The sequence below is a fragment of the Hetaerina americana genome, unplaced genomic scaffold (assembly GCF_022747635.1).
Source record: "Hetaerina americana unplaced genomic scaffold, ioHetAmer1.1.p SCAF_6, whole genome shotgun sequence".
Classification (NCBI taxonomy): Eukaryota; Metazoa; Arthropoda; class Insecta; order Odonata; family Calopterygidae; genus Hetaerina; species Hetaerina americana.
In genome coordinates, this window is record NW_027287205.1 from 26,238,146 (window position 1) to 26,251,058 (window position 12,913).

A 12,913-nucleotide genomic window follows, 5' to 3' on the forward strand; every position below is an offset into this window, starting at 1 on the left:
CCTCTAAGGGTAGCTCAAAAAGAGCTCAAAGGATAATGGTTCGACTGGATCGAGGCGGTTCAAGTGTCGATGACAAAGGCTCTTAACATTACTCCGGAAACGGACTTTTGATGAGTTGCAGACGCACTGAACTAAGTGTATCGATGCAGGAGGAATGTATTTTGAAGATTATTAAGGAATTGTAATGTTAACTGCAATAAATTTTGATATTTGGAACCAGTCTCGATACTTATTGTATGGACCCTGTATAATAGCTGTAGATAGAATGCAAGATTAATTGTCGCTCCTTATTGAACGAATGAATTGAAAACTTATCTCTGAGTGAAATGTAAAAAAAAGTTTTAATCTTAAAAATTTCCAGGAAAGTATATCCAAATTGTAATAAGCCCATGTTACTTTGCCTATTTTTACCCTATTTTATGCCAGAAATTTGAACCCGCTGCTCTTTTTGTGATGTGTGACAGTGGGTCAAAAGTTTACAGTCGCTGTTACAATTTTACGTGAGCATTAAGAAATGAGTTCAGAGGTTTAATGCTTGACCTGGTGACTTATTAATGGGGATATATGCACACATGTAAATATTCCCTCCCTTCTACAACCCTAAAATTATTCTCTAGGTTTCCAAATTGTTTGAAATTGAGTTTCATGTTTCCAGTTTATTAACAGTTTTGTATCTAGGTGGTTCTATTTCTCTGTCCAAAAGTGTTTTGGATCGGGATTCTCCAATTAACCTTCATTTTCAAGGAAGTTTCATTGTTGGACTTCTTCTGCCTTTTCAATTAATGGAGTATATGTTTGTACTGTCCGTTGGAAGATGTATTTATTGGTTTGTTTTATATTGTGCTGAAAATATTTTTCTCTCCCACAGTGATAGCCATTGCATTTTAGATAGAAATTTTGTATCATCCAGTGTGATACGTAGACTGCAACCTGATCTTGTTGAGACAGCCGATGGAGAGATCTACCGCCTTCTTGGGCCTGCACATTCATCAGGTTGGTAACTTGTTTGTTAAGTGTGTCTCAGCACAATTTTTTGAGAAATAATTTTTCGCCGACATGATTATCCTAGAAATATTAGTGAATTGGGATAGTAGCTGATCTTGTGGGTCCTATGTATTTATTTTTATTCATTTTTCAACTGTATATGATACCAAGTAGTGGTGTGGTTTAGATATAAATGGCATTTTATGTTTAACAAGGAAGGTAATTTCCTTCATTAAAGATGTTTTCAATTTTAACAATTGAAATACAGTGAAATATAAGATACTGTGAAATCTTGAGGAACAAATTTGTATCTTATCCTCCAGCGATAGGCTTGGCATGGGAGGCAAAATATACTTTGATTGATTTAATTGCAAAGCCATGTATCTAGTTTATTGCACTTAAACAACTAAATTTCATTCTTTCTCACCATATCATTATGGTAAACATACATTTTGCTGTGTTAATTAGTTGGGAGCTGCGATTCAATGGTAATTATATTGTAATATTACAGTAAACCTTCCACTGATGTCTGTTTGACTCAAAACATTTCCTTGTAAAATGAGAAAAATGTGATTAGAAAAACGTGGCCTAATACTACATATTTTTTGAATGATATTCAACACAGTTAGTTGCCATGTTCTTCTTTTGTTTTGAGAATTTTGCAAAAAGTTACAGAAAACTCCTCCTTTTGAGATCGCCCTAAACAGAACATGGTGGTTAGACATTTAATGTTCCAGTCATTGAGTACTTAAAGCCGGAAGAAATGTAACTAATTTAAAAAAATGTGAATTTAATCAAAATTGATTTATCATGTATCTCGTACATATATGTATTGAGAATTACTTAATACATTGACATGTCATGGCTAAAACTAATTGATAAGTCCATACTAGATGTTTACGTACATTCTGCAACAGAGAGAATTTGGGTGTGGAGTTGTAAGAAACTGCTATGGTTTCTGATATGAAAACAGTATACCATCTTTTTAGGGTAATGTTTGTGGAGTTTTGACTTTCGGTGTCATAGGAAAAGTTGTCTTTCTTAACTCGATCTTCCAGAACTCATATTTTCATTGCTAACTCCTTTGTGTCATATTTTAATCTTTGACAAATTCATTTGCTTTGATATTTAATTCCCAACACCCTACTCATTTCCTACAACCCATTGATTTTAATTCGATTTTCAAATTCTTAATATCCTCAGTGCATAGATACAAAACAAGGGCAATGCCAGAAGTACCAGACCCAAAGAAGAAAAAACAAACATTTTGGAAAAAAATATATTTATTTTTCAACTTAATCTCCTTTCAGCTCTATACACTTTTCCCAGCAATGTTCATTGAGTTCGATACCCTTTTTATAATAAGAACTGTCCTACTCCTCAAAATAGCCATTAACTGGGGGCATCACTTCTTCATTGTGGAAAATCTTTGACCATCGAGCCATTTTTCCTAGTTTGTGAACAGAAAATCATCCGAGGATGCTAAATCTGGCAAATGGTGTGCATGAGGTAGCAATTCAAACTTTAATTCATGAATTTTGGCTATTGCAGTAACAGATGTGAGCTGGTGCATTGTCTTGATGAAACAGCACCTTTCTTCTTAGCCAAATGCGGCCGCTTTTGCTTGATTTCTTTGCTCAAATGCTGCAATAGGTTTGCATAATATTTGTCATTAATAGTTATTCCTTTTTCATGGTAGTCGATGAAAATTATCCCACGTGCATCCAAAAAACTGACACCTTTACCCTGCCTGCAGATGAAACTGTATTCGCCTTCTTTGGAGGTGGTTCTCCCTTTTCAATCCATTGTTTCGATTGTTATTTTGTCTTGGGTGTGAAGTGATGGACCCATGTTTCATCTTTGGTTATGAAACAGTGTAAAAATTGTGCTTTGTTGCGGTAAAACTTTACTAAACACTCAATTGAAACATCTTCACGACACTGGTTTTGTTCGAGTGTGAGCAAACGTGGCACATATCTTGTACACAGCTTTCTCATGTCCAAATTTTCAGTCAACATGTGATGTACCGCACTTATTGAAATGCCTACTATGTCTGCTAGCTTGTGAATTTTCAGTCGATAATCACCAAGTATCCTTTAGTGGATTTTCTTCACCTTTCTGGAGTCATCACCTCATTTGGTCGACCAATGCGATGCTCATCTTGCCAGCCCATACGGCCTCGTTTAAATTCTGCTGCCCTATATTTTACTGTTGTAAACGAAGGAGCAGACTCACCCAGAGCATAATCCAGTTCAGCTTTTATATTGGTTGGGCTGAGGCTTTTCAAACAAAAGTGTTGTATCACATAAGGATGACCAATTTTCTCCATTTTCACAAATTTGCTGAAAATGTTTACTATTGATGGCTGCCAAACAAATGCTAATCAACATAGTATGTTCAAACTTGAATGTATGCTTTGTAGATTGTGTGCTTTCAAATACAATGATATTTTTCTAACAACTACTGCCATTTCTAGATCAGGGCAGGTACTTAAGGGACCATCCTCGTAGCTAGAAAAATGCATCTTAATGTGTGGTGCCATTTCTGAGTAACCTATGAACTCCACCAGAAACCTGTGCAGAAAGGTCTAACCACAATGCGACATATTAATGCCATGTGACTGCAGATTGCAGTTTATAAATTCATTGACACAAGGAAATCCTTCTAAAATAAACTAGAAATTTTAAAAGGATAAGGTCATTATATGACTTGTATTGCTAGCTTATGACATACTTGGTAACAAGATAGTGACTTTTGAAATGAAAATAAACAAGGCTGTGGGGTCAGAACTCTTCAAGAACCCTTTTTTCAGGGAGTAAATTGTCCCAAAGACTTAGATGTGTTAATATGAATTCCCCTCTCAAAAAAGTATGCTATATGCTACTAGACATTCCCCGTCATTTTTGATGCCGCTGTCATTATTTATCACCTGGCCAATAAAACAATCAAAAACATTCTTTTGACGTGTATGATGTCATGGAAAACAAATGGAATATCTTGATATTCAAGTATAGTAAGTGCATGCTGTCGAAAAAGTTGAAAAAAAAAATTTTCTGATCACACAGAAGTCTTGACTCTTGCCCAGTGAATATGTTCTTTGACTCTTAAAACTGAAAAAAACTGATGTGCAGAGTCACCAAAAAGAATGCTGAATACATCTCATTCATGTTCCTGTTATACGAGACATATCATACTTTTGTGCCCTTTTGGGTTTTGGTCTGAGGGAAACTGTCAATCACTCATGTATATATAGAGCTCATAGTGTGTTTGTTTGTATATCACTTTTTTTAGTGTGAATTTGTCACCTAGGCTATGTTCTTGGTGAAGGTTCATGTTCAGTATTGACATTAATGTGGTTTTAAGAATTGTCAATCAATGAGAGATTGTATGCTATATCAGTGAGAAATTTGCAGAAAATTTTAGCCAGCCCATGTTTAGCGCTTTCTAATAATGTTATTCAAACCATTTGTCCATGTTTGGCACCTTATTTTACTGTTCCGTGATGCAAAAACGCTTTTTCATTTGTGTGCATTCATTCATTCATCTGTTAACTTTTTGAAAACTTAAGAAAATACTTATTTTTTTTAGATATTTTTTCTATGCTGTGATAATTAATTTTACTCACCCTACGGTGATTACTTCTTGAAAAAAACTTTTTAACCAATATGGTTTATGCCAGTGTTTGCATGTAATGGATGATTGCTTTCATTTTTCAGAAATGAAATTATTCAGTCATGGTTTTCCTATGAGGTGGAAGGAATACTTAAAAAGAGGTGCATTTCCAGTCAAAACGGCAGCAACCAATTCCAGGAATTTGAAAAGGCGTGATTCTTTTGGCGGTAATAATAATAATCTATGCTTCTAATTTGATTGAATATCGGAAATTTTTATGATGTGTCTAATTTGTGATTTATCATTTCTTTGAGAAGCATTCTGTAAATGAGTCCTGGGTTATTTAGTTTTAATTTAATTTATGATCATGAATATCACTATCTGCCAGCTATTTAGTTTCTAAACTTAAAAGGAGTTAAATTTTGTTTGCTTTTGTAGACAAGGCTGCAAATCCAAGCAGGAACAATGCCAAAGTCAGCCGCACTATTGCACCTGAAAGAAATGGTTCTGTTTCATCAACCATCCCTCATCCAAAAAGGACAAGTCAAATGATTCAGCATATAGTTAGACATAATATAAAGCAGGTATGTATATGCCAGCTTTGGATATTGTGATAGATTGTCAGGTGAATATCTTTCTTTAATTCTGCACTCTTTGCCTTCAAATCTGTCATTTCCATGTCCACTTTGCTTCCTTATACAGGGTGCGGCAACGGAACTCCCTTTTTTGAAATCATTTTCGTTTGAAAAAAGGAACTTGCGTTGCCGTACTCTGTATTTGTCATCTAAGTTAAGTTGTTGTTGTGCATGTGGTAGTAAATGAAGCAGTAAGAGGATTAAAAATAATTTATTAACTATATTTTGTTTTATTTTTAGAGCCAGAATTCTACAGTTGGCAGCAAAAGTGAAAGTGAGTATTATGATGTCCCAAAATCTTGATAGAGCTGTTCTCTTGATTTTATGCCAGGCAGAATTTTGCATTAAATGGGCAGTAGCCTAGTGGGTGCAGCATTTGGCTGCTGATTGGAGGGTCCTGGGCTCAAATCCCAGGTGATGCCTTACACTTATACTAATCTAAATTCCTAGCATCTCATTACTAGAATTTGATGGAAATTGGTAAAGTGGCCGAGGAATCAATCAATCAATTTATTTTTGCCAAAGGAATTTTTGTGCAAATATAGGACATGTCAAGGAAAATATATGAATGCAAATTATAGTAGTATAGTATAGTATTCATCGACAGTGTAGAACATATGCTTTAACAAATATTCACTAAGTTTTTTTTAATGTGATTTTATTGAGATTCCTCACATTGTCATGTAATTTATTAAAAGAATGAGGCCCATATTTGTAGGCCCAAGTGCTGCATTTTTAGTTCTTATAAATGGTTGGTGCAGGTTTTTAGAGCTTCTGGTATTATAAGTGTGGTAATCTTGAATGCTGTTGTAGAAATGGATGTTGCATGGAATACTCAACTAGCAGAAGTGTAGCATGGATTGATGTAGACAGCAGGTTATTGACGGAACCGATAGGCTGACACAAACGTTGGTGTAATCAGCATAGAGAACTGGGAGTATGGCAGGCATGGGATTTAATTTACCTGGGGGGTCATTAATGTACAAAAGGAAAAGAACTGATCCCAGGACAGCCCTGGGGGACACCTGATTTTGATAAGTTTAGGAGGTGATATGTATCTCGTCCCATTTTTGTATAGGGAAACTCATTGTTGTCTATCACTTAAAGAGACTTGATCCAATCAAAGCATACATGTCTTATGCCAAAGCTAGTGAGTTTCGACAGTAGTAGGTGATGGTTAACATGGTCAAAAGCCTTGGAGAAGTCAAAGAAGTGCTGCAGATTAAGATGTTGTCAAGATTGGGATGCAGTCTAAACCCGAGATGAACTTGTTGCCTAGTTAATTGATGATACACCTTAATTCAGCATCGGAGCATTGATACAAAAATAATGATTAACTGGCCGGAGAAATTGGTTAGACCATGTTATGAAAATTAGGATTAACAGCTGTGTGCTGGGAGAGAGAAAAGTCACTCGGTTCAGAAGGCATATGCAACCCATTAGTAAGAATGTTAATGTTGGAATCTATCAATTTGAGATCAGGTTTTACATTTTTGGAAGGCTTTGATTTATTTAAAATTTTCCAGATTTTTTTAGTTTTTATTTTTGACAATTGAGACCCTGTAATTATTGAAAGACTTTTTGGCATTTGGCAGGGTGCACCTATAGTTTTTTTAGGCTGAGTGTTCTAGCTGATCACTAAGAGCCACTTTATTTTTTCAATAAGCAGTTACATTTTTCATGCAACTTCATAGATAGTGTATTTCATCTGTGACCCAGGGTTTCTTATTCTTTAATGCAGAAGAATTTCTTTAACTTTCTAGGGATTAGGGGGGGGGGAATATAGATAGGTGGAGCAAAAGTAATTAAAGCCTTCATCAAATGAATGAGTACAATAAACACTAGTCCAATCATGGGAATTTCACAGTTCATAAAAATTGATTAGATTTTAATCCGAGAAACACCTCTTATTTTGAGTTACATTATTGTGAATTGAATGAGCTACAATTGAGGAAAATAGTGGGAAATGGTCTGAGATATGGGACTTAATAACCTTAGTTGCTATTAGTCCTGAATCGATGTTGGTCAGAGTATTATCAATGTGGGTTGCTGAGGAAGGATGAATTACTACTTTGATCTGTTGCCGGTTATGATTAGTAGAGGACATGGTACAGAACTATGAATTATTTCCAATAGTTCAGTTATTTTGGTTAGGAATAATTTGAAGTTACTTGAGAGAGAGAATTTGATGCTGTTTGCCATGCTTGATATTTTTAAAGTTTAATCACAGGCAAGAAAAACGCTAGCAAAATAAGTCTCGGCATTCAAGTAGTGCTTTTTAGGGAGATCATTAAGGCCTAAACATTTAGAATGGAAGTTAAGTGAGCAAATATCACACGACATAAATTTACCCTTTAGATTTATGACAGTTTTTCAGAAGCCACATGTAGGAATAGAACTAATTCCTTACATTAAATATTTGCATTTCATGAACCTTATAGCTTAGTTTGGAGTAAGCTCTACCGTGACAGACTGAAACCAACTTAGGAAAAATTTTTCGACCCTGTTATGCACATGTTGACTACTTCATATTTTATAAATGATTTTATGCAAGTATTCATTTGCAATTGTCATTTCCAAAGGGATCAATCTTTTATGATACTTAAATAATGATTTCAGATTCATTGCTGAATAAAAAAAGTGAGTCATTGAATAAGAGAAAAAATGTGAGCCTGCTTCCATTACAGGGTGCCAATCCCTCAAAGGAAATGAGGCCAAATGACTTCAAGAGCGCAGGTAAATATTTGAACATTATGTGATTGCAATATTTTTATTGACTTTTTATTGAGATAATATAGATAAAAAATGTAATATTTGGCTTCCTCCCTTAGGTGTCCCATTCAGGAGTCAACGAAATGGTTCTGAGGTTAGTTACACTTACGAAAATTTAATTTATTACCATTCATTTGTTTTCTACTTACTTGCTAATGGCATGTCTATCCAGTGAGTCTCATTGAATGTTGTTTTTAACTTTTTCTTTGCCTTTAGAACTTTTCAAACTCAAACTGATAGTATCATCCCACATATATGTAATTTACAGAAAATCAAAATAGCTTAATATATTATTTTTTCGTAAACTGCTGGTTAAGGTAGGTTTCGGATGGATGCAACTACCAAAAAAACCCAGCATTCTACTTTACAATAGGCCCATCTTCATCATTGTGTACTTCCTACTTTTATCCCATCCAAACTCCTTGTCCTATATCTGTCCTCTTTTTTGCCTAACCTTCTCCCCTATATCATAATCTTCAACATCCCACTGCCGATCAATATGCTTTTCATCCATTTTTCCTGCCTCCTTAAGAGTTCTCCCAAGGATCCCCTCTCCTCTCCTCCATACCTTGTGCTTCATTTGTTTCCTTTCAGTCCACTTCACCTTCTCCACCCTTCTCAACACCCACATTTCGAAAGCCTCCAATCTACGTCTATCATCATGCTTCAGTGACCATGTTTCCATGACTTAGACAACTATGCACCATGTCAATGTTTAAATGAGCCTTTTCTTAATCCCCTTACTCAACGGCCCTGCCAGCCATTCCCGTATGCTTGTGAAAGCCTCTACCTATTGCTATTCTTCGTCTTACTTCTGTAATACTTACGTGATATTCACGGCTGTTAAAAGTTTTGGATTTATTAAATACAGCTAGTGGTAGCATTTTTCAATCTGCACGGCATGACGTGCCTAGAAATGAAGTTGTGTGCTTAGTAAGAAATTCTCTTACTGTTTTAAACTAAAAATAATGGGTTATTAGCTTTAATACATAATGGTTATCACATTAAAGTAAATGAACAAGAAATGTCACTATTTAATAGGTAAAATTAGAAATATCATCAATTTTGTTTGGAAAAATACAAGAGTTAATATGAAAGGTAGTTGGTATTAAGTTGTATTTTACTTTGACTCATCCAAGTCATTTTGTTATATGATTAGCTGTATCTTATGCAGTAATTTTGACAGCTTTGAATTTACTGTATATGGTGTTGGTAATTAATTTTTCTTATGAAGGCAGATGTAAGTTCTCAATCAGAACAGAGTGGAAAGCGGAGCCAAGGAAGAATCTCCTCTGCCAAGACAGATAAAAAAGCAGAGGGAGTGAGTTTAAATATGCAGTAAGTACATAATATGCCCTTAATTTCTTGTCGCTGTTGGTTTTATCATGAAATTTTCACTTTATTTTACCTTGTAGTCCTATCATGGCTGAGTATGGATTTGTTTTATTTGCTGAAGAATAGTATTTCACTTATAACCCATTCCAATGATATGTAAATGGGTCCTTGATAGCACAAATACGACTAGAAAGTTCTAAATTCATGCTGACTAAGACCATAATTGTTAATGCATTGCAACGAAATGACTTCATTTTCTGGTCCAATTGTTGGTCTTACACTGTGGAAACTCTGAATTGTGAGCTGATTTAAAATAACAGATTCATCATGGAGAGGATAGGCGAATTGCCCATTTTCCGACTAAAATGAAATGCTTAGTAAGAGGTGAGATCTTACTAAAAGCCTCTTGCACCATTTCAATGCAACAATTTCAGAGTGTAAAAATCATTCGCCTTGACTGGGACTCGAACCCAGATCCCTCAATATCCAGTCGAGTGCTTTAGCCACTTAAGCTACCGAGGCGTCCTCTTAAACTCTGAAATTTTGGGGCTTTTTTCTTGCACCATGCCATAGGTCTGTGGAAAATTGTTATAATTTTCATGATATTATTCATAAGAAAAAAGTTAATTGTATTGTGGTGTGGAAGTTTTCATGAAAATGTTTTCATTTAAATGGTTAAAGTAGCATTTGCCAATGTTTGTATGTTTCTGTGTGCGTTTTCTTTTGTGCAATTCTCTGAAAGTCTCTTTCAAATATATTTTGCACATTTGCAGAAATTGTGCGCAAAGGGCATGATGCTTGAAATGGAATAATTCATTTGGGGTACATTTTTATACTATATATGCAATATTGGTCTCCCCTTCACTGCATCCAGCATATTACACGAGTGAATTCTCCTTCACCCTTGGAGGGCTCCATCTGCTGGTGCAAAATATTGAAGTAAAAGACATTCCATACTTGAACCAACAAAATTGCCAGTTTCAATAGTTTGAAATGATTATTTCAAATTTTTTACTCTCATAAGTGCTATCTAAAAGTAACATTCCTTCACTCCTAATTGAAAATCATGTGCGTAATTTTGTCTTATTTCAATGTAAAAACATAAATAATCAAATATTATTATAGGACTGACATCTGGTAATTTTGCATGGTTTATGTGCTAAGCTGTCTGGTAATTTTGCATGGTTTATGTGCTAAGCTGTTCCAATGTCTTTAATACTCAAAGGAAATATTGTACTTTAATGGCAGTGTACTGCTTAATGTAGATTTTCGGAGGAACGAACTACGGCTGCAAATCTTAAACTCACCATACAAGACTATAAATATCTTTAAAGTTTGGTTTTAAAAACAGTGCTCTGTTATGCTCATCTTTAATGCAATGTATTATCATTTTCATCTATCTTTTGGACCAATAGGCTTGGCAGTGTTTTTTGGGGGATTGGAAAGCTTAGCACGTGATTTTGCAGGTACCAATTAAGATGAAGTAGGCAGGGTACCCCAAAAATACCACCTCCACATCTGTGTTGTTCACATTACTAAATCTGCCAAACCTCTGTTGCCATCATTTGCTTTAGCTTTATTTGTTTGCTTTGAAAGAGGATTGTTGGATAACCCCATGTCCATGAAGGCTTATGTTAACTTGCCATGATATGCATCCAACATATATTGAATGTCAATAAGAGGTTAATCTACTGTTTTTTTGGCTGTAGATGGTTCTTCATATGCGCTGTGGGGTTATTTTCTTATCAGGTTATTGTGAATTGCTAGTGTATATAATCAAGTGGTAGTCTTGAATGTCATGTGCTTCCAAAATAGAGTGCAAGGGGAGGTGTTGACAAAAAGCTGTAAATCTTTGAAGTCTACCTTCTAGCATCAGCAATGTTCAGTCAGTTTTAAGCACTTGTGAAGAGCTTGTTCCTAACATATTTGAAAGCGACAATGGTAGACCAATCTTTACTTGGCTGTGAGATAGGATGGAAGCTGGTCACTAAGTGTGTCCCTTGCCCCAATTGACCTGGCTAATGGGAAGAATAGGGATAGCAATGTCAGTGTTACTTGGGACCTAAAAAAGGAATGGAATTTTAAAAAATTGAATTTGAATTTTTTTTCAGCTCTTCATTGTTTACTCGTGAGATTCTAATATGCTGATTAGTATTTTCTGCAAGTGTTTAAAATCTGGTGTGAATAACATTGGACAGCATATGCATTGAACAATGTTGATAAATTCTGAGAGTCAATATTCAATTGTATTTCATCTGAAAGTAATGTAGACCAGCTTATTATCACAAGAAATTAATGCTATATTTCATGCATGTGCAACTGTTATATTTGAGACTCGCCACATTCTTTTCACATCTTCCAACCTTCCCTCATGGCACAAATGGCCATTTGAAAATATAGATGCTGGATTAATGACTAATGTTTTAATGTTAAATTTTTTATCTTTAGGACTCCTCGTAGATACATGTCATGTATTATTAATTAGTTTTGGTTTATGTGATACTCTTTTGTGTCACAACTAAACCAAGGACCTTTATCTGAATTTTGTTAAGACTTAATGGGTTTTTTCTTTATTAGCATGTGTGTTGATTAAGTAATTAAGCCAAATTTAAGTTTTGATTTATTTATTTTTAGGTCATCAAGACAAGAAATAACATCAACCACCAAGAAATCGGCCATCAGCAGTCAACTGAATACCACTGGTAAATACCTTGCTGGGATGGTATCAGATGTAGGGAGTGGTGACTTTGATTTTAACATTTTTTAAAATGCAAGGGTATCATCGTTTATTTGGAGCTTGTTATTTTATAGCTCTTACTTTTATTTTCATTGTTTTTTATTAATTGAATATAAGTGGTCATATTAGCAGGGCATGTACATTATTTCTTTTAGTCATTTTATTCTGTAATCAAATTACCATGTGAGTGAGGGAATTTCTATTTTGTATGGGAATTGTTGTGAGGTATGAGCTGAGGAATTAACTATATTTCTAAGAATTATGTGTATACATGTATGAAAGTGAAAATTATAAAAATAGGTGCTTGAAAATTGATTTTTATGTATAGACTTAAACAAAATTTATTGATAAGTTATATGTATGTAAATGGTGAGAATAAATGAAAATTTTAATACATATATGTAAAAATATATTTTAATTTTATCCGGCTATTCTGTTTTGGAAACGAAATATTTTCAATGTTAATGCATCCAATAGCATCTTCTGTTTGGACAAAAATGCTTGAATTCAAATTGTTAGTGGATATTTGTCAGCCTTCCTCTACTCTGCTCTTTTTTTGGTATATATCTCATTTCATGGCAAACTATGAGTGTATATTGGATATATTTACTAATAATAAGTATATTGATGAATGAATAAAATCTTTAAGGCTTTTTGGTGAAATAATTGGCTCAATTGCTGTACAGTGATTTCATTTGTAAAATCAGTGTAATAATTGTTTTGCCGGTTGTTTAGTTAAAGATTGCAGGTTGCACATTACGAATGAATATTGTGTGAACTCTCTTGTCAAGGCAAAAGTTTTTTTACCAGTGAGTGTAAATAGCAGGGAATGCAACTT

General features: G+C 34.5%; 1 protein-coding gene across 1 annotated transcript in view; it reads left to right on the plus strand.

Moving 5' to 3' along the window:
• The window catches only part of LOC139695189 (uncharacterized), a 30,737-nt gene extending 18,298 nt beyond the window's left edge, over positions 1 to 12,439 (plus strand). Inside the window, exons 11-18 of the mRNA XM_071593859.1 lie at positions 869 to 993; positions 4,701 to 4,823; positions 5,035 to 5,180; positions 5,472 to 5,505; positions 7,851 to 7,967; positions 8,063 to 8,097; positions 9,238 to 9,341; positions 11,973 to 12,439. Coding sequence (XP_071449960.1) covers positions 869 to 993; positions 4,701 to 4,823; positions 5,035 to 5,180; positions 5,472 to 5,505; positions 7,851 to 7,967; positions 8,063 to 8,097; positions 9,238 to 9,341; positions 11,973 to 12,105 — 817 coding nt within the window. The 3' untranslated portion in view covers positions 12,106 to 12,439. The remainder of the gene's footprint in view (positions 1 to 868; positions 994 to 4,700; positions 4,824 to 5,034; positions 5,181 to 5,471; positions 5,506 to 7,850; positions 7,968 to 8,062; positions 8,098 to 9,237; positions 9,342 to 11,972) is intronic.
• Positions 12,440 to 12,913: the final 474 nt, after the last annotated feature.